Source organism: Podarcis melisellensis (genome assembly GCF_964234715.1).
Source record: "Podarcis melisellensis genome assembly, chromosome: 8".
Classification (NCBI taxonomy): domain Eukaryota; kingdom Metazoa; phylum Chordata; class Lepidosauria; order Squamata; family Lacertidae; genus Podarcis; species Podarcis melisellensis.
The window spans coordinates 90,564,665-90,585,813 of record NC_138540.1 but is presented as its reverse complement, the minus strand read 5'-3'; the positions used below and the strand labels follow the sequence as shown (position 1 = coordinate 90,585,813).

Below are 21,149 nucleotides of genomic sequence, written 5' to 3'. Positions count from 1 at the left end.
AGGGAGAAGAGTCGGCGGAAGAAGATTGGAAGAAATTCAAAGACTATTTACAGAAATATTGCAAAATCAATGAATGTTAAAACGATGTCGGATAGAAATTAAGTGGTTTCCAGCTGTAATGTTTTAAGAGAATATGGGGAAAAAGTTTAGAAGTAGGTTAAAGCTTATTGATAAGGATTGGCTGAACTAACAATTTGAATTGGAATAGAAAAAAGGGAGGTATGAGGAGGTCTGGGAAGTAAGTTAAAGGAAAATAAGTTATGGAAAAATTGTGTGTTTCAAATTATTTTTATTTTTGTATTTTTGCTATTTTTTCTTTTTGATTTTTATTGTATTAATATTAATATTGAAAATTCTAATAAATATCTTTTTTTTATAAAAAAGTAAAATCTCTCACTGCCTCCATTTCTTCCCCTTCTATTTGCCAGGAGGTGATGGGACCAGTGGCCATGATCTTCGGTTTTTTTTTATGTTGAGCTTCAGACCATATTTTGTGCTCTTTTCTTTCACCCTCATTAAAAGGTTCTTTAATTCCTCTTCACTTTCTGCCATCAAGGTTGGAACAATAGTCCACCAAAAATCAAATCCTGCCTGTACATTTATCTACTCAATCCACACCCCACTTTTCTCTCCAAGGAAAAAGCAACCCTGTGAGGTAGGTCAGGCAGAGAGGCCCAAATTCTTGGAGCCAGTGAGTGCCAAGCAGGGATTCGAACCCTGGTCTCCCAGGTCCTCATCCAGCTGTTTTGGGCCTACAACTCCCATCATCCCTAGCTAGCAGGACCAGTGCTCAGGGATGATGGGAATTGTAGTCCCAAAACAGCTGGCGGGCCGAGTTTGGCCATCACTGCTCTAACCACTGCATCACATTGCCTCTTGTATAATGATGTTGATTCCTGATGTGCCACAGGTGCCCCCTCCTGCTTCCCAGAACTCCATGGAATATGGGGGAGGGCAAATCTCAGGCGCACTTTCTTGGTGGGGGAGCAGCTCAGGGGGCCGCCAAGGAAGGCGGCCTGCGCCAGCCTCTCTGCCAGCCGCCTTGCCCTGGCACAGAGGGAATCGTTGCTGGCGGATGCTGCCATCTTGTGGTCTGAAATGGCAGCGCAAGGCAAGACTCACCAGGAAGTGTTGCCAATATTATTTCATTTTAATAATAATATTATTAATAATATGTTATTTATTATTTTATTTATTCCCCAGCCACTCTGGGCAGCTCCCAACAGAATATTAAAAGCACGAAAAAACAACATAAAAAACTTCCCTAAATGCCAACCTTTATCACACACTCAGGGCGGCTGACGGGATAAAATACAAGGTAGAAACACAAGGAAACAGTTAAAATGAAAACAACAACACCCCCCCCTTCCCACAAATACATTTAAAAGGCTGGGGAATATTAATCAGCCCAAGGCCTGGTCAAAGAAGAATGTTTTTGCCTGGCGCCTAAAAATGTATATATATTTTTTGGTTAGGACATTGTGATTCTAAAATATATATAATTTGGGGTTTAGGATATTGTGGTTCTTCTCTGGGCCACACTGTCAGAATAAAAATTTGCTCGTGCCACAACAACTTTTTTATTAATAAGAAAACGAAAAGGAACAACTGCTTGATGACACTATCCCTGGGACATTCAGAAATTATAGAATATTGCAGCTACCCAAGAACGTGATTCATCCCCCAAATATAAGGATAAAGGGATCTCCCCCAGCGCTGGGTTTGAATCTGGGTCACAACTTGGGTCACCCTCAGTCTCACGTGGTGCTTCTGCTCCCCTTTTGAAAAGGCATCTGGCCATATTTTGCAAATAAAGGAAAATATTTTGATGCTGGACTGTACAGCACTGAAATCTCTCAATGTTTCTCTGTCCTGGGATTCTCCTCTGAGAGCCACTGGCTCCTTTATTTGTCCCCATGCTCCTCCCCAAACTTCGGGTGAATTAAGTTATTCTCATGCTTATTGTTGAGAGCATTTGTTCCCTGCTTCTTTTCAGCCGAAAAAGCTTCCAGGGCAGTTAAAAATGCAGCCAAAACAAGAAGGTCCCTGCATTGTGGGCTTACAATCTAAAGCGCAACCACACAAAGAAACAACGGCATACAAGGAAAAAGGGACTGGGAGGGAAGAGGAAAATCTGATTAACCAGTGGTGGCCAAACTCGGCCCTCTAGCTGTTTGGGGACTACAATTCCCATCATCCCTGACTACTGGTCCTGTTAGCTGGGGATGATGGGAGTTTTAGTCTCAAAACAGCTGGAGGGCTGAGTTTGGCCACCACTGGATTAAACCATCTAGGGCCTCTTAAATGTGACTGGTTCATTTGTTTCTTGTTATTATGTTATTATGTTGCCAACCACCTTGTGACCTTCGGATGGCGGGCGGTATTTAAATGTAATAAATACACGAACAATTACAATGAATCCAAACAAAAACTCTGGCAGAAATTGCGAAAGGGCTGTCCCCACAATGACCAGTTTGCCCAGTTCTGGTGTGAAACTGGTGCAGTGGAGGAGCCCTGATGCTCCCCCCCCCGACTCCCTCGGACTCTCCATCCGCGGAGGTTTCGGATGCGCACCAGCCTGAGGGTTGGCATGGATGAGCCTCGGGGTCCCACTCCGACTCTCCAAATCTAAGGTTGCGAGGCCACCCCGGGCCACTGTTCTGCGCCCGATCCGCCCACGATGGAGGGACGGGCGCCGGTCCCCGGATCGCGGCTCCGAGGGAGAAGCTCCTGGCCCGGCCCCAGCGCCTGCCGCCCCCCAACCTCGCCGCGGGGCTCCCCTCTCCGCACCCCACCAGCCGCTCCGAGCCTGGGCGCAAGGGACGCGGAGGATCGCGCGCAGGAAGATGCGCGGCGCAGCCTCCGCGCCCTTCTGCGCAGCCGCCTGTCCCGGGAGTGGGGGTGGGGCGGGAGCCACGTGACCAGCCCCTCCCCCCGCCCGTGGGAAGGAAGCGGAAGAGGGACCCACGTGGGGGCGGGGAGGGCGGAGCGGCCGAGGTTCCGCGTCTCCCGGTGGGGGAGGGCGGCGAGGGAGGCAGCGCCCGGACGCCTGGGTCCCTTCTCCGGACGCGGCGTCTCCGGACGCCCCTTCGGGCGCGATGGTAAGGGGAGGAAGGGCGGTGGGGGGGGGCTCCTGCGGGCCGGGCCGGAGCCTGTCCCGGGCCGGGGGCGCCTCGGCGTTGCTGGTCCTGCCCGACGGGGCGCCCGCTCCGGGTCCGGGGGCGCAGCAGCGCAGGAGGCGCCCCTGATCTCTCTCTCTCCCCCCAGTCCGCTTCCTTGGACCTGAAGTCGAAGGAGGAGAAAGACGCCGAGCTGGACAAGCGGATCGAGGCCCTGCGGCGCAAGAACCAGGCGCTCATCAAGCGCTACCAGGTGAGACGAGGCCGCGGGATCCGGATTAAGGGCGGGGGAGCCTGGCGCTCTGCACGTGCGCAGAGTCCCTCGGGCGGCTAATCCGGGCGGAGGAAGAGGCGTCGTCCGGCTAAGCGGCTTAGCGAGGCCCGGGCGCCTTTGCTTCGCGTGACCTTGCCGGGGCGGCCAGGCAGGGCAGAGCTGGAAGGGGCACCCAGGGGTCCTCTAGCCGAACCCCCTGCCATGGCACAGCTGCTATCGTTTAGTGGTGCCCGCCTCTTCGTGACCCCCTGGACCAGAGCACACCAGGCCCTCCTGTCTTCCACTGCCTCCCTCATGCTGGTCGCTTCGAGAACACTGTCCCACCATCTCGCCCTCTGTCGTCCCCTTCTCCTTGCGCCCTCCATCTTTCCCAACATCAGGGTCTGTTCCAGGGAGTCTTCTCTTCTCCTGAGGTGGCCAAAGTCTTGAAGTCTCAGCTTCAGGATCCGTCCTTCCTGTGAGCACTCAGGGCTGATTTCCTTCAGAATGGAGGGGTTTGTTCTTCTTGCAGTCCATGGGACTCTCAAGAGTCTCCTCCAGCAGCAGAATTCAAAAGCGATCAGCCTTCTTGATGGTCCAGCTCAAACTTCCATACATCACTGCAGTGGTACCTTGGGTTACATACGCTTCAGGTTACAGACTCCGCTCACCCAGAAATAGTACCTCGGGTTAAGAACTTTGTTTCAGGATGAGAACAGAAATCATGCTCCCGCGGTGCAGGAGGCCCCATTAGCTAAAGTGGTGCTGCAGGTTAAGAACAGATTCAGGTTAAGAACGGACCTCCAGAACGATTTAAGTCCTTAACCCGAGGTACCACTGTACTGGTTCAGCCTCTTTTTTGCTCTTCAAGATATGGCAATCCTAATGGACTGTCCCGAAAGACCACTAATCAACATCTCACCACCCTGAAAAGAAGTGACATGATGGAGTGACACATGGTTCTGTCCCAGGCTTGGCAGCACTTAACATATTTTTTGCTCTATAAGATGCACCAGACCACAAGACGCACCTAGTTTTTGGAGGAGGAAAACAAGAAAAAAATATTCTGACTCTCAAATGCCAGAACATCAGGAGGGATCTCTGCGCAGCGAAAGCAACGATCCCTCTTGCTGTTCTGGCTTCTGGGATAGCTGCGCAGCCTGCATTCGCCCCATAAGACATGCACACATTTCCCCTTACTTTTTAGGAGGGGAAAAGTGAGTCTTATAGAGCAAAAAATACGGTAAGTTCTTAACCCGAGGTACCACTGTACTGTACTGGGAAAACCATGGCTTTTAACTATACGGATTTTGGTGGCAAGGTGATGTCTCTGCTTTTTAAGATGCTGTCTAGGTTTGCCATCGCCTTTCTCCCAAGGAGCAGGCGTCTTTTAATTTTGTGGCTGCTGTCACCATCTGCAGTGATCATGGAGCCCAAGAAAGTCAAATCTCTCCCATTGCACAGCAGTGGCGCCTCATGAATCCCTGGGGATGTGGTCCAGGGCCCCAATGCTCCAAGGCTTCCTGAGAAGGGCGTCCACCACCTTCAAAGTTCATGTAGTGCAGGGAACACAGTTCAGGACCCCCTGGCAGGAAGGAGAGGCCACTGCCTTCCGGGGCAGCCCCTTCCCCATAGACTCTCCTACTCTGCCCTTGGAATTAATTGCTCCAAAGATGCATCGGGGGGGGGGTCCCCCGAGAGGCCTGTGATTTCTTGGGGGGTGTGCTGCCTGCCTCCCCACCTGATGCACTCTTCTCTCCTCCCCCCCCAGGAGATAGAAGAAGACCGCAAGAAGGCTGAGCAGGAGGGCATTGCCGTGACGGGGGTCCATCATCGCCACCTCCGCTCTGCCGAGGGGGAGGGGCCAGAACGCCGGCGGGGAGAGCTGGACGCCCCCACCCTGACGGTGCAGGTCTTGCTGTCCCCAGAGGTGGGTGCTGTGGGGGGGGGGAGAGGCAGAAGGGTGGGGGTGTGGCTGGGGAGGGGGCAACGGGGGGTCACCCCTCATCCCTTTTCCACTTCTGTCTCCCCGCAGGAGAAGCGCCTGGTCAGCAGCGAGAGGAAGCCCTTCCGTCCCGGCCCAGCTGCCCCCCGGGGCTCCGTCCGAGGTGCCCCCTACCCAGGCCCCCGCTCCCCCCGAGCTGAGGGACCCCCGGAGCAGCCCCGATGGGAAGGGGCCGGCCCGGATGGCCCAGGGGCCAGCAGGCGGGGGGGAGGGCGAGGGGCCCGTGGACAGAGGGCAAGGGGCCGGGGGGGCCCCGCTGGCGACGCCGGGCCTGACCGGAGGTCCAAGGTGAGGGGTCTCGGGCCGAGGGAGGGGGTGGGATGTGGGGAGACCGGACCCCCTCTCTGAGCCCCACTTCCTTGGGCAGGAATGGGAAGAGCGTCGCCGGCAAAACATTGAGAAGATGAATGAGGAGATGGAGAAGATTGCGGAGTACGAGCGCAGCCAGCGGGTGAGTCTGGGGTGGGGGTGGGCTTGTGCTGCCGAGAGGGGGGGTCCGTATGGGGCAAGAGTCTCTGGTCTGGCCTGGACCTGGGGGTCTCCCCCCTCTCTCTCCCAGCAGGACGGTGCCCAGGAGAAGAATCCCATCCGGAACTTCCTGGACGACCCACGGCGCAGCGGCCCCTTTGCCGAGACCGACCGGCGGGAGGGCAGCCGGCGCCACGTCCGCAACTGGGGGGGCGCCGACTTCGAGAAGGTCAAGACGGGCATGGAGCAGGGCAAGCAGTGGTCACCCCCGGTACGTGGCCAAATTCTGCCCTTGATCCAGCCTAGAGTCCAGTGGAGTTGGCAGAGTAACACCTTAAACACGTTGCAGGATTCCCCCAAAATAGACCAGAGGCCATTGCGTTTCATCCAGCACAAATCCCATACATTCAGGATTGGGCCTGTCCGTAAGAAATCCACTTTCAGCAGACTTAACTTAAACTTACAGTAACTTATACGTAATAAGTCTTAATGCTAAGTGTACTATGTACAGTTGTAACTTGGAACCCCTGACACTTGGTTATCAAACGCCTTGGTACTTGTATGCTTTGGCTCCCAAATGCCGAAAACCTGGATGTGCCATACTTTTCTGTGTATAAGACTAGGTTTTTTTATTGAAAGAATGCATTCAAAATTGTGGGTCATCTTATACACAGATACAGTCTCCCACCATTTTCTCAATTTGGAGTCCCCCCAAATAGGGGGCGTCTTATACATGGAGGCGTGTTATACATGGAAAAATACGGTAAGTGTTCCGGTTTTCGAATGTTTTTTGGAGGTCGAACGTCCGGCGCAGCTTCTGCTTGAAGCTCTTGCAGCCAATCGGAAGCCGCGCCTTGGTTTTCAAATGATTTTGGAGTCAAACAGACTCCTGGAACGGATTAATTTTGAGAACCAAGGTTCCACTATACGGAACATCATCCCAGAAGGGAAGGAGCTGCCGGCAGGTGGAGAGGATGTGTTTCTGCCCCAGGGATGTGGGTGTGCCGTGGGGCCCCCTGGCCCTCTGTGGGGCCCCTCCCTTCATTGGCCCCACTCTCAGCTGGAGCGTTTGCTGGTCAGCTGGGGGTGAGGAGAGATGCCTGAAGCTCAAATGGGCATCGATGCTGTGCCCGCCTTTGACCCCACCCGTGGCATGTGGCTCTTGGGAGAGGCGGCCCCCAGAAAATGTGGTCCTCTCCTGTGAAAGGTTCCCTGCCCTGGAATAAATAAAGGGGCCTGGCTCAGTGCCCCGGACCCCCCCTTTGCAGCTCTCCTGGTTTCGGGGGCTGCATCCTTGCAGCAAGAGGTTCCCTCCACCTGTCGGCTCCTCTTTGCCCTTGGCACCTGACCTCCCTCCCTCCGTCTAGAATCATAGCTCTTTAGAGTGGGGCCCCCAGTGGTCATCCAGCCCACCCCGGGCAGTGCAGGGGTCCGACCTCTGCTTGAGAACTGGCTCTCCATGGCAGGGTCGCGGTGGTGCCCGGCGCCGGGGGGTTCCGGTTGCGTCCCCCTTGGACATGACGCTCTCCATGACGGGCCGGGAGCGCGCAGAGTACGTCCGGTGGAAGCAGGAGCGGGAGCAGATTGACCAGGAGCGCCTGGCCAGGCACCGCCAGCCCACCGGGGAGTGGCGCCGTGAGTGGGACGCCCAGAAGATGGAGGCCGCGTAAGTCGGAGGGTGCGGGAGGAGGAGGCGGGGGGCCTTGGGGCTTTCCTGGGGGGGGGAATCCTGGTCTGGTGGGGGGGAGCAGATCGTACTCATGCTTTCAGTGGGGGGTGGGACTGGGTGACCCTGGGCCCCACTCACTTGCAGAGCAGGGAATGCAGGGGGAGGGGGGGCCCTTTATTTACCTGCTTCATAAAATTGTATTTAGAAAACAAAATTTCAAAACAGTGTACAAAGCAATAAAATCATCCCTAAGAAAAAATCAGCGATGAAACATTGCAGAAGGCAAAGGGGAGTCCTGGCCATCTCCACTTGGGAGTGGGGGGCTGGGCTGGGCAGAAGCCCCTTTTTGGAGGGCTTTTGTGTCTTCCAGGGGCTCTGAGCAGCCTCCTGGAAACACAGAATCGTAGAATTGGGACCCCCAAGGGTCATCCAGCCCAACCCCGGCTCATCCTCCTCACCGTTCTCCTTTCCCTTTCCCAGGTTTAAAGAGGGTGCCAAGCCCAGCGGTCCAAGCGGCGGCAGGCATGGTAAGGAGGAATTTTGAAGGGGCTTTGGGGAGACCCTCTGGGTGGGCTCCTGGGCGCAGATCCCTGCGATGAGCTCAAGCTGACCTGCCCACTCTCCCTTCAATATTTAATAATACACTAGTTCACTTCAAGTCGTTTTCAGAGGTTTTGGCTTTCTAGTTTGGTTCCTTTCTCAGGCGGCACTTTCCTTCAGTTTGTTTAGTCGTTTAGTCGTGTCCGCCTCTTGGTGACCCCCTGGACCAGAGCACGCCAGGCCCTCCTGTCTTCCACTGCCTCCCGCAGTTTGGTCAAACTCATGCTGGTCGCTTTGAGAACACTGTCCCACCATCTCGTCCTCTGTCGTCCCCTTCTCCTTGTGCCCTCCATCTTTCCCAACATCAGGGTCTTTTCCAGGGAGTCTTCTCTTCTCATGAGGTGGCCAAAGTCTTGGAGCCTCAGCTCCTGGATCTGTCCTTCCAGTGAGCACTCAGGGCTGATTTCCTTCAGAATGGAGGGGTTTGTTCTTCTTGCAGTCCATGGGACTCTCAAGAGTCTCCTCTAGCACCAGAATTCAAAAGCATCCATTCTTCGGCGATCAGCCTTCTTTATGGTCCAGCTCTCACTTCCATACATCACTACTGGGAAAACCTTCCTTCAGTTACCCCCCACTCCTGAGGTGCTTTCGGTACTAGTCTATGGCAATGGTGGTGAACCCATGGCACGTGCGCCAGAGTGGGCACCCAGAGCCCTCTCTCTTGGCATGCTCACCATCGGCCCAGCAGTTCCATTCTTGGGGGTTGTCAGAGTGAGCAGCTGCTCCCCCAATGCCACTGCGGGTGGGAGCGTGCCACGGATGCAACAGCGTTGGGGGAGTTGCGTTCACGCCAAGCAGCTCATTTTCTGTAGCATCGCTCCCCCCCCCAGCATTATTAGTTGTGTCACGAGTGTGTGGAGAGTGATGAAGTTCATGTCTGTATATAGTAACTTGTATATAGCTTGTGAGTTTACAGCCGTATATAATGAACTACAAAATCAAGTTACTAGTCATCAGCTTTGTTCCTGATGGTCGTCCTGACTGAGACGTCTCGATTGTTGCTTAGGAAAAGCTGCACTGCTCTGCTAAGTTGTGCATCTTTGAAGAAGTTCAGTGGTGAAGAGACCGGTCCTAGCAGCATGCGAAAGGACTTCAGAAAGTGCTCAGAGACTTTGGAGTTTTAACAGTTGCCTATTTATTTCATAGCTGGACTTGCTCAAAACAAGGTTTTACAACCTACCGTATTTTTTGCTCCATAAGATGCACTGTCTTCTTCCTAAAAAGTAAGGGGACATGTCTGTGCGTCTTATGGAGCAAATGTGTGGTCCCTGGGGCAAAAAGCAGGTCATGCTTTTTTTTAAAGAGGGAAGGGGGTGTTGAAAGGAAGCAGCTGAGTGTCAGGAGGGAGATAAGGGACAGTAGAGATAAAGGAGGCTGCCTGGGAGGGGGGAGGTAAAGACAGCAAGCTTGCAAGGAGAGGAGACAGGAAGACTAAAGCAATGAGGAGAGAAATTAGGAGAAAAGGAAGCACAAAAAACTGCTCCAGTTAAGGAAAAGACTCTCAGGCAAACAAGTGGGAAGCAGCTGATCACAAGCGATCGGGAGGGAGATAGGGGACGCTAGTGATAAAGGAGGCTGCCTGGGAGGGGGAGGTAAAAGCCCATGGATCCTCAGGATTTTTACATTGGGTCACCCCAAATTCACCATCAAGATCACATAGCATGTCCATGGCTACAGCCTGCACCAAAAAAGCCACGCACCCACTGTTTTGTGGGGCCGCAATGGCGCAAAAACGTGGTTACAAAGCACGGATCCCCAGGGATCCTCAGGATTTTTGCATTGGGCTACCACAAACTCACCGTCATATCACATGTCTGTGGCCACAGCTTGAACCACAAATACATCCACTGTTTCATTCAGAATATTTGTTTTCTTCCTTTAAAAACTAGGTGTGTCTTATGGTCAGGTGTGTCTTATGGAGCGAAAAATACGGTGTACAGGGGCAACAGGAACTCAATAGGAAAAATGTGCCTAAATTAAGCCCGATTTATAGTGGTTGGACCCTTGTCAGAGCTCCACTCTGGGCCCCCTTTCCCCCTCTTCCTCCTCAAGGACCCCCTGGACAGTGCTCTGCTTCGGGACAGGAACCACGGCCAATCAGAGGCTGCCGTTCTTTAACCATTTGCTGGCAGGAGAAAAAAGTAACCAGCTTTTCAGAGGCAGCCCTCTGCCCTCCTGCCTGCCTGATTCCTTCCTCCCTTTCTCTTCCCCACAGATGAGCCCAGGCGGCCCCCCAAGCCCCCCACTTTTGGGCAGTTCCTGGCCGAGCCGCAGCCAGAGCGACGCAGGAAGGGCCGCGGCCGCGGAGGAGGAGGCAGGCGAGGAGGAGGGGGAGCGGGACCCCCCAAGCCCTACAGGTGAGGCTGGCCTCTGCGGAGATCAGTGGGGCAGACCCCCGACCCTCTGGGGGGTGGGGGCTGGCACCTCCGTCGGGCCGAGTCTTAACTGCGGGTCTCTCTCCTGCCAGCATGCATGATGATCGCTGGGAGGAGCAGGAGGAGCAGCCAGCGCCTGCAGCGGATCGAGCCCCTGAGCAGGAGGAGGCAGACAGGGCTGCCACCCAGCAGGTCAGACGGGAGGGGAGGGGTTTTTTTGGGGGGGGTCTTGGTCTTCCATCGGCTTCCCCTAAAGAGTGGGTCTCAAACTCTTTTCTCTGGGCCCCCCTTTCAGAATAAGAATCCGCTGGAATCTTAAGAGTTGGGAGGGGCACCCAGGGTGTCATTTAGTCCAGCCCCCCCAGCAAGAATCACAGCTGAAGAACCATAGAATTCTAGATTTGGGGTTCCAAGTGCCATCTAGTCTGTTTCAGGAACTCGTCCTACACTCGAGTAGGACCCTGGCATGCCCGACTGGCATGTTCTCTCCCCCCTAGTCGTTCGTTTGGGAGCTTCATAAGCTTTCTTCAGTCCAAACATCACAGTGACTGATGCCAACAGATATTGGCACACTTAGGGATCTGCAGAGTTTGCGCAGCATGCATGACAGACTCTCAGCAACTCAGCATTTTGGCTAATCTACTTTATTTACATATAAACACACACAGAGCACTGCAACACGGCTCCCTCTCTCTCTAGCATCAGACAGCAAAGAGAGAAAGAACAAAGGACAATAGTCCCACTTCACAGAACACAGTAACACAAACATCCTGTCTCCATCACTTCCCACTTGGTGGAGTCAAAACATACACCGTCATGTGACAGACAACAATCCCATGACTGCAATCACAGAGCAGGAATTCTAACAGTCTGACCCCCACAATACACTTGCAGTGCTCATATCCACAGGTTGGCGCTGAACGCAATCTTCCATGATTGTGCCACACCAACCTTTTAATAAGAAATACATCAGGAAAGACAACTAGAATTGTTCTCAGATTAATAATAATAATAATAATAATAATAATAATAATAATAATAATAATATCACTTGATGCATTTTGAAAAAATGGCTATCCATGTCTTGCAAATACAAAAAATTGTTTTTATAGTATATAGCCATACTTTGGTTTCCGAACAGCTTAGTTCCCGTACATTTTGGCTCCCGAGCGCCGCAAAAACCCAGAAGTGACTCTTCCAGTTTGCAAACTCTTTTTGGAAGCCGAACGTCTGACTGGCCTCCTGATTGGCTGCAGGAGCTTCATGCAGCCAATCAGAAGCCACGCTTTGGTCTCTGAACGTTTTGGAAGTGGAATGGACTTCCAGAACGAATTCTGCAGACTACACTGCACTGAAATGCTTAAATGTTTCTCTGCTTGCCCTCGACTCTTCCTGCTGCGTACTTGGAGAACCACTGTCCTAAAGCAAGAAGGACATCTCTCGATTGTAGTCGCTGCCACTAAGCAGCACAGGACCAGGGAATGATAGGCTGTAGGGGCTGGGAGGGACCCCAAGGTGCCGTCTAGTCCACCCCCCGCAAGGCAGGAGTCTCAGCTGAAGCATCCGTGGCTGATGGCCGTCCAACCTCCACTTAAAAGCCTTCGAGAAAGGAAAGAGTCCAATAGTAATAATAAAATAATAATAATTTACTATTTGTACCTGCCCACCTGACTGGGTTTCCCCTTCCACCGCCATCAGCTGTTTATCCTCAGAAGGTTCTTTCTAATGTTGAATCAGAATCTTGCCATTTCTGCCCTGAATGCTTTAGTGAAGCTTCCTGCATTGTAGAGGGTTGGAATGGATGGCCTCTGGGGGTCCCTTTCCAGCTCTAGAATTCAGTGCTTTATGAATTGGAAGCCATGGGTTTGGGGCCTGCCTTCCGTGCCCCTCTAGTGTGGTTCTTTGAAGCACCCGGCCTTTGCCCGCTGACCCCTGGCCTTGTCCTTCTTCTGCAGGCGGGGGCCCCCGCCTCCCCCAGCGCCGGGGAGAAGGAGGAAGAGGAGGAGGAGGAAGATCAGTGGGAGGACGTCAGCGAGGGAGAAGAAGAGGAGGCCGAAGGCAGCGGCAGCCAGCCGGAGGAGGAGGAAGGGCCTGGCTTGGCCCCCCGGCCCCCGGGGCGAAACGGGCAGCTCTCTCTGACCATGCCTGCCCCCCAGGCAGAGACCCCCAGCGCAGAGGGGAAGCCGCTCACCCCCTTCTCGCCGGCCGAGGGCTACTGCCCCGTCTCTGACTGGGGAGAGGAGATGGAGCTCAGCTCGCCCCGGGCAACCCCCCCCAAGAACCCCCTGGCCGCCCCTGGGGAGGGGCCGCCCCCCACGGCAGGTGAGGAGCCAAGCGGGGTGGCATGGGGGTCCGGCTCAGGGGTCCTGGGTCCCAAGCGCTGCTGTTCACACGGGTCAGAACCAGGGTGGATTTGATTTCAACCAAATCGACTTAAATCACAAATTCAAATCTCTAGTCAGCACGACTTGATTTAAATCATTTTTTTCAACAGAAAGACTCATTCTTGCTTGTTTAATTTTAACATTTACAACCAGAGGAAGTTTTCACTTTTGGAATAAAAAATTTTCAGAGTGGTTTTTATGGTTATATCAGAGATGACTGATTTGGTTCTACTATTAGAAATACCTTGATAGATAATTATGAAATTGTGAGGTTTAATAAGTTAAATGTTTATATCTGGACAGCTTTTCTACTGTACAGTAGACGCTTGGGTTGCGAATGTGATCTGTGCGGGAGGCACGTTTTCAACCCGCAGCACTGCATCTGCGCACGCATGGGCTGCGATTCGACACTTCTGTGTGTTTGCAAAGCGCCAAAACCCAGAAATAACCTATTCTGGTACTCCAGGGTTCAGCGCTGCGCGCAATCCGAAAAGGCGCAACCCAAAGCGCCTGTAACCCGAGGTATGACTGTACTTGATTGGAGGGAGAAAGATAATAATTTCCTTAATAACAATTGAAACAATTGAAGCAATAACATTATAGCAGCTTTGTTAACTGATGTGGTTTAAAAACAACTTAGCCGAGTTTTAGCACATATGAGAAATTAAAGCAAATCCTTATATCCTATTGAATACCCTTTGGACTTAAATGGAACTTAAAAAGAAAATTATCTTTAGAAAGATTTTTCCTCCAGAAGCATTTTATTTTAAAAAATCCAATTTACATTTTTAAAAATCAAAATTAAATTTAAAAAATCAGAATTTTTTGTTTTGTTTTTATATCATTGATTTTTATCCACCCTGGTCAGAACTCTGTTTGGGTCCTCCCAGCGCATAAAGTAACTGAGGGGGGTGGGAAATCCTCTGTCTCTCCCCCCCCCACCTGGTGCAGCTATACCATCTTCCTTCTCTTTCTGCAGGGACGAAGCCCCCAGACCCTCCAGCTGAGCAGGGCTCCCCTCAAGCGGAAGGGGCGGCCCCTCCTGGCCCCATAGTGGCCCCCCCGGCTGTGGCGAAAGAGGAAAAAGAAGAGGAGGACCCGGAGGTCGTGTCCCCCGGAGGAGGGGAGGCTGCCCAGGAGCCTGAAGAGCCAGGTGCTGCGAGGGGCAAGGGAGGACCCCCCCAGCCCCCCCTCTGCCAGACCTGGCTCTCCCTCGGGGACTGAAGCCCCCTTTCTTCTCTCCCCCCCCAGGCGCTGCCATGGAGCAGGACCCGGCGGCTGCATCCGGCGCGGTGGAGATCACCAGTTTCCAGCGGGTGCGTTTCTGTAAGCTGCCCCCCAGCGGGCTCTAGCGGGCGCCCTCCCTGCGGGGCGGCCCTGGCATGGGGCACGAGGACCTCTCTGTCTCCCTGCACTGGCTTTGCGGCGCCACCTCCTGGCTGCTTCCTCTTCTCGCCCCTTGCATGCGCCTGTTCTCCTCTCTGCATGGCCGGCCTGACCCCTCTGCCCCACTTCCTGGCAGCAGCGGCTCTCTGGGGTTTCAGGTGGGGGGGTGGGTCTCTCCCAGCCCCACCCAGAAATGCTGTTGTTGAGGGTCGAACTATAGACTATCTGCCTGCGGGGAAGCAGCTCTGCCCCGAATGGTGGTGGTGGTAATAATAATAATATTAATTATTATTATTATTATTTATACCCTGCGCTTCCCGGTTCAGGAAGCCGGGCTCAGGGCAGCTAACAACAAATTTAAAACACTTAATTGATGCTACAAAAAACCCAGCATAAAATATGGTAAAGGTAAAGGGACCCCTGACCATTAGGTCCAGTCGTGGCCGACTCTGGGGTTGCAGCGCTCATCTCGCTTTACTGGCTGAGGGAGCCGGCGTCCAGCTTCCGGGTCACGTGGTCAGCATGACTAAGCCGCTTCTGGCAAACCAGAGCAGCGCACGGAAACGCCATTTACCTTCCCGCCGGAGTGGTACCTGTTTATCTACTTGCACTTTGACGTGCTTTTGAACTGCTAGGTGGGCAGGAGCAGGGACTGAGCAACGGGAGCTCACCCCGTCATGGGGATTCGAGCCGCCGACCTTCTGATTGGCAAGCCCTAGGCTCTGTGGTTTAACATACATCGCCACCCACGTCCCCATAAAATATGGTATAAAGCGTAAATAACAATAAATTCAAAAATCAATTTAGGGGGAAATCCATCCAATAAACACTAGATGATCCGCAGGGCTAGCTGGCTAAATTAGTCCCACTTGGGCCAGCGAGGAGACCAGGGGAGAACCAGCTGTGGGATCCCAGAGCGGGGAATCTTCACAGAAAGGGGAGGGGGAGGGAAGGAAGGGGTTGTTTTAGGGGTCTGCATCACCCTCCTCTTTGGGCCACCCAGGGCAAGGTCCCCCATGGGCAAAATTGAGCAGCTCGGGGGGGGGGGGCGTTCCTGAAGGGGCTTTTCTTGTGCATTATTTATTTTTTTCATTTCTATACTGCTTTATGTTGTTAAGAAAAATCTCAAAGCAGTTTGCAGCATATTGAAACATCAGTGAAAACAATCCAGAATCAAACATTTCTAAAGAAAGTCAAATCTAGAGTATACAGTCAAAGCAACGTAACTAACAGAAAAGTAAAATATTACCTTTAAAGATTTCAAAATAAAACATTGCAAAGGAGGTCAGTGACAGAATACATATTTGACGCAAACAAAGTTAACAAAAAAAATTCTTCAACCTTTTTTTTTAAAAAAAAACATTGCTAAGTGAAGTCAGATATAAAATGCACATTTAAAACAGCATAATGTTATCATAAGCAGTTCCCCTCCAAACGAGGATTTTGCTCCTCCTCCCTGGCAACATTCAAGCGGCCTGGGAAATGGGCGCAGCTGCCTTTCTGCTGGGCCAGGAATGCAGGGATCGGGGCAGGAGAGGAGAGTTTTCCCCTTTAGAAGACATCTGAAGGCAGCCCTATTTAGAGAACTTTTAATGTTTGACAGACTACTGTATTTTCATATTTTGTTGGAAGCCACCCAGAGTGGCTGGGGAAACCCAGCCAGATGGGCGGGGTAGAAATAATAATAATAATAATAATAATAGTAATAATAATAATAATAATAATAACAACAACAATAATATATTTATTTATTCATTCATTCCCCCGCTCCAGCCCACAGGTGGGAGTGAGTTGGGGTCCAAAGCGAGGAGGGGCTGCAATTCTGGGAAGGAAGGGCGGAACGGAAGGAGGCTGGAGAGTCTCTGTAGGAATTCCCCCAGCCCTTCCCTGGTGGAATCCTGGCCACTTCCCCCCACGGAAAAGTTGTGCAATTATTCAAAGCAGGGAGAGGCAGGGAGTAGATTCTTCAGACACACAAATAGGAAACCACATTCAGGGATCACATTTATTTCTATTAACTTATTCCTTGCCTTTCGTTTTCCAGATCCTACCCTGACACTTGGAAAAAGGGGGGTCTGGCCAGAAGCCCATTTTTTTTGGGGGGGCTTGGTGCGTCCCAAGGGCTCTGAGCAGCTTCATAGAATCACAGAATTGTAGAGTTGGCAGGGATACCCAGGGGTCATCTAGCCCTTCCCCCTTCCAAATTCAGATCTCCGCCAACCTTTTAGTGTTGGCATGGAAGCAGGGCGGCCTTGGCATTGTGGGAAGTGGGGGGACGACGGGTATTGCTGGCTGCCGGCCCCCGTGGTTCTTATGCTCTGCTCCCCACAGTCAGAAGGAGCAATGTCAGGGTGGATAAAAATGAAATAATTTCGTTAAAAAAAGATTTTTTTAAAAAAAAATAGGATTTTTAAAAATATAAATCAGATTTTTAAAATAAAATGCTTTGGGAGGGAAAATCTTTCTAAAGGTAGTTTTCTATTTAAGTTACATTATAGTCCAAAGATTCATCAGGAAATAAGGATTTGTTTTAAGTTTTTCATGGGTGCTAAAACTCAGTCTAAGTTGTTGTTTTTAAAAAAAAACAAATTAGCCACATTGGTTAACAAACATGGATAAACATGCTATAATGTTATTGTTTTAGTTAAATAAATTGTTATTAAGGAAATGATTATTTTTTCTCCTTCCAATCAAGTAGAGCAGAAAAGTTGTCCAAATATCAACAGTTAAATTAATGAAACCTCACCAGAATTTCATAATTATCTGTCTACGTATTTCTAATAGTAGAACCAAATCAGGAATTTTTGATATAACTGTAAAACCACTCTGGAAATTTATTATTCCAAAAGTGAAATCTGGTTGTAAATATTAAGATTATACCAGCAAGAACGAGTCTTTCTGTTAAAAAAAATGATTTAAATCAAGTCTTACTGACTAGTGATTTATATTGTGATTTAAATCAATTTGATTTAAATCAAATCCACCCTGAGTGATGCTTCTGAAGACCCGTTGCTGGAAGCCGCAGGAAGGGCGAGTGTTGCTCTCGTGGTCGGATCCTGCCCGCAGGTTTCCCATTGGGGCACCTGGTGGGCCACTGTGAGAACCGGAGGCTGGCCCAGATCCGGCAGCCGGGCTCTTCTGATGTGCTAATGGAACCTCCAGCTCCAGGGGAAGTCTATCTCTGTGGGGAATTAGCCACTGCGAGGGGCTGCCTGTTGGGCCAGCTGGGCCAAGGGCCTGATCCTGCAGGCTGTTCTTCGGGGGGCAGGAGCCACATCTAGTCCTTGTCTGTTTCTCTGCTTCCGTTTGCCGCATTAAACCTTTTCTCTTTCTCTCTGGGCTTTTCTTCTCTTCTGTGCATGACCCCCCTCCCCCCCCGCCCAGGTTCTCTGTCTCAGGAATTGCCGGCTGGCTTGATTCATGGGGGGGGGGGGGAGAGAGCAAAGGGATGCTGCTGCATGTTTGGGAAGGGGCAGGCAGTTGCCTTGGGCCTGACGGGACGTTGCAATTCCTGCATTGTGGGGGTTGGGCTGGATGACCCCCCGGTGTCCCTCCCAGCCCTGCAGTTCCATGTTTCTTCAGCTGTGCAGTTGAAAGGGGGATGCTGCCCTCTGCTGGGAAAGCAGGGCACTGCAGGACAAGCCCATTCAGGGCATCTTTATTAGCCTGCAGGAGGATAATGCTAATAATAATAATAATAATAATAATAATAATAATAATAATAAATTATTTATACCCCACCCACCTGACTGGGTTTCGCCAGCCACTCTGGGTGGCTCCCAACAGAATTAATGATAATACCTGGAAGTGGAAGTGGCCTTTGTCTCTCCCTCCCCCGCCTTCCTTCTACCTGGATTTCAAGAGCCTTTGGCTTTGGCAAGAGCAGAGGGCAGGGCTTGCTCTTCAGAAAATTTCCCGCAAAGACCTTCTCCTCCCACAGGGGATGGAGAGCCTTCAATGGCTCTTGATCATTCTTTTGGAGTTTTTGCCCCCGGTTCGCAGAATTGCAGCCTTGGAAGGCGCCCAAAGTCCATCTTGCCCAACCCCAGTCGCAGAGAAATAATCCCTGGCAGGTTGGTGTCCGAGCCCTGCTTAAAAACCTCTATCGAAGGAGAGCCCACCGCCTTCCCGGGGAGCCCCTTCTCCTCTGGGATGCCTCTGACTCTCGGAATGGTCCCTTCCTGATATTTAGTCGGAATCCCCCTCCTTGCCCTCGGAAGCCACGGGTTTGAGTTCTCCCTTCTGGAGCAGCTCGCTCCATTTTCAGCCTTTCAGATACAGTATTTGAAGAAGGCTCTCATACCGTGATTATTTCATTATTCACTTTTGGTGGGGGCTTGCTTGTTTTGGGCCCGCCCCAGATCAAAGCAAAGCCCAAACTCCCAGTGAGACTGAAATGTGTGTTGAATTTCAAGGCAAGAGTTAAGAAACAACAAATGGGGGGCTGGTTATTTTTTTTTTAATGGATTGCTTCCTCTCCACTGGCTCATCCCTTCTCTGCCTGGCTCACCTGCGCCCAGGTGTGTGTGTGTGCATGTTGGGGGGGGTCTCAGGTGGGACCTGTCCTCCCCCCCCTGCTTGTGACTGACTCTCTTTCCCTCCCGCCCCCCAGGAGCAGATGGAGGAGGCCTGAAGTCCAGGAGGACATTCCCAGTCACTCTGTTCACCCCGGGTTGTGGGGCAAGTCCTGAGAGTTCGGAGCCAGAGCAGCTTCCTCCATGGAGGGGGTGGGATCTGCAGCCCCCCCCCTGTAATCTGCCTGCTTGGACCACTCCTTTGCACAGCCTCCAATACAATGAGTGGGGGGACGCCAGCCCCCGCCCTTCCCCGCCCCAATGCCTTTTGCTGCTGTTCACGCAAGTCACCTGGCAGGTGGGGAAAGTGCCCCCCCCAGCTGCATGTGAGGCTGTTGCTGACCCCTGCCAGATGAGGCACATTTTTCAGGGGGGGGGACTTTGCTTTGCGCCCCTTGCAGTCCCTGTCGTCATCGTCCCCCTTCTGTGCATCACTCTTTTATGCCGTTTCCAGGATTGGGGGGCTCTGAGGGTGGGGAGAGCAAGGCCCCCAGTCTGTTAGGGGGGAGCGACGGCAGCTCCTTGTGTTGGGAGGGGCTGCCCCCTCTGCTGGGGTGAGGGCTGTCTGTGGGGCTGCCCCATATCATGTGCAAATGAAAGGGTTTCCTGTCAATAAAGCCTTTCCCGCGACTTTCTGCCTTGTCCTCCCTTGCTAGAGTGAATTGGGGGGGGGGGTTTCCCTCAGGAGGAGGGATCTTCCTCTCCAGGGGGTGGGGGGGGGGTGTCATGGGATGCCTTGGGCAGATTCAGCGTGCCCTCTTGGTAAATAGCTGGGCCTGGATCTCTTGGGCAGGAAAAGGTAGGGTGAAAATCTCCCCAAGTATGGCTATGGGCTCGCTGGCCACTCTGCAAGGTCCAGCCCCCTATTTTCCCCTTGAGAGGGGCTGGGAGGTGCCTGAAGGAAGCCCACCCACCTGTGGGTCTGGAGGCAACTTGCCCTTGCCCCCCCCAGTGGTAGAGTGGATCTGAGCATGGAGGTTCTTGCTGCAGGTGGGCGACCCCTCCAAGCCCCCCCCCTCCGGACCCACCAAGGGAGATAATAGCACAGTAGAAGGCTAATGTTGTTGTTGTTGTTGTTTAGTCGTTTAGCCGTGTCCGACTCTTCGTGACCCCCTGGACTGGAGCACGCCAGGCACTCCTGTCTTCCACTGCCTCCTGCAGTTTGGTCAGGCTCATGCTGGTAGCTTTGAGAACACTGTCCCACCATCTCGTCCTCTGCCGTCCCCTTCTCCGTCTGCCCTCCATCTTTCCCAACATCAGGGTCTTCTCCAGGGAGTCTTCTCTTCTCATGAGGTGGCCAAAGTACTGGAGCCTCAGCTTCACAATCTGTCCTTCCAGTGAGCACTCAGGGTTGATTTCCTTCAGTATGGAGAGGTTTGATCTTCTTGCAGTCCATGGGACTCTCCAGAGTCTCCTCCAGCACCAGAATTCAAAAGCATCAATTCTTCGGCGATCAGCCTTCTTTATGGTCCAGCTCTCACTTCCATACATCACTACTGGGAAAACCATAGCTTTAACTATACGAACCTTTGTTGGCAAGGTGATGTCTCTACTTCTCAAGATGCTGTCTAGGCCTGTCATTGCCCTTCTCCCAAGAAGAAGCGTCTTTTAATTTTGTGGCTGCTGTCACCATCTGCAGTGATCATTGAGCCCAAGAAAGTAAAATCTCTCACTACCTCCATTTCTTCCCCTTCTGTTTGCCAGGAGGTGATGGGACCAGTGGCCATGATCTTCGTTTTTTTGATGTTGAGCTTCAGACCATATTTTGCGCTCTCCTCTTTCACCCTCATTAAAAGGTTCTTTAATTCCTCCTCACTTTCTGCCATCAAGGTTGTGTCATCTGCATATCTGAGGTTGTTGATATTTCTTCCGGCAATCTTAATTCCATCTAGGGATTCATCCAGCCCAGCCTTTCGCATGATGAATTCTGCATATAAGTTAAATAAGCAGGGAGACAATATACAGCCTTGTCGTACTCCTTTCCCAATTTTGAACCAATCAGTTGTTCCATATCCAGTTCTAACTGTAGCTTCTTGTCCCACATAGAGATTTCTCAGGAGACAGAAGAGGTGATCTGGCACTCCCATTTCTTTAAGAACTTGCCATAGTTTGCCTTGGTCGACACAGTCAAAGGCTTTTGCATAGTCAATGAAGCAGAAGTAGATGTCTTTCTGGAACTCTCTAGCTTTCTCCATAATCCAGCGCATGTTTGCAATTTGGTCTCTGGTTCCTCTGCCTCTTCTAAATCCAGCTTGCACTTCTGGGAGTTCTCGGTCCACGTACTGCTTGAGCCTTCCTTGTAGAATTTTAAGCATA

At 52.0% G+C, this 21,149-nt stretch overlaps 1 protein-coding gene across 2 annotated transcripts; it reads left to right on the top strand.

The window, feature by feature from the left end:
• The first annotated feature begins 2,937 nt into the window (after positions 1 to 2,937).
• On the top strand, positions 2,938 to 19,463 carry CCDC9 (coiled-coil domain containing 9). Of its 2 annotated transcripts, none has more exons than XM_081922112.1 (14): positions 2,938 to 3,101; positions 3,268 to 3,372; positions 5,144 to 5,302; positions 5,408 to 5,665; positions 5,745 to 5,828; positions 5,940 to 6,116; positions 7,312 to 7,511; positions 7,995 to 8,041; positions 10,330 to 10,471; positions 10,582 to 10,681; positions 12,445 to 12,811; positions 13,853 to 14,026; positions 14,125 to 14,189; positions 18,872 to 19,463. In XM_081922112.1, the coding sequence occupies exons 1-14, from the start codon at positions 3,099 to 3,101 to the stop codon at positions 18,890 to 18,892; spliced, it is 1,902 nt and encodes a 633-aa protein (XP_081778238.1). In that variant the 5' UTR covers positions 2,938 to 3,098; the 3' UTR covers positions 18,893 to 19,463. The 2 variants fall into 2 exon arrangements, with proteins under 2 accessions (XP_081778238.1, XP_081778237.1); XM_081922111.1 differs by having other exon boundaries at positions 5,937 to 6,116.
• The last annotated feature ends 1,686 nt before the right edge of the window (positions 19,464 to 21,149 follow it).

Bases quoted from the DNA above. Each gene is read 5' to 3' on its own strand.
- CCDC9 (XM_081922111.1), top strand. The intron at 5,303-5,407 runs GTGGGTGCTGTG...GTCTCCCCGCAG, and splicing joins AGGTCTTGCTGTCCCCAGAG to GAGAAGCGCCTGGTCAGCAG. The intron at 12,812-13,852 runs GTGAGGAGCCAA...CTCTTTCTGCAG, and splicing joins GGGGCCGCCCCCCACGGCAG to GGACGAAGCCCCCAGACCCT.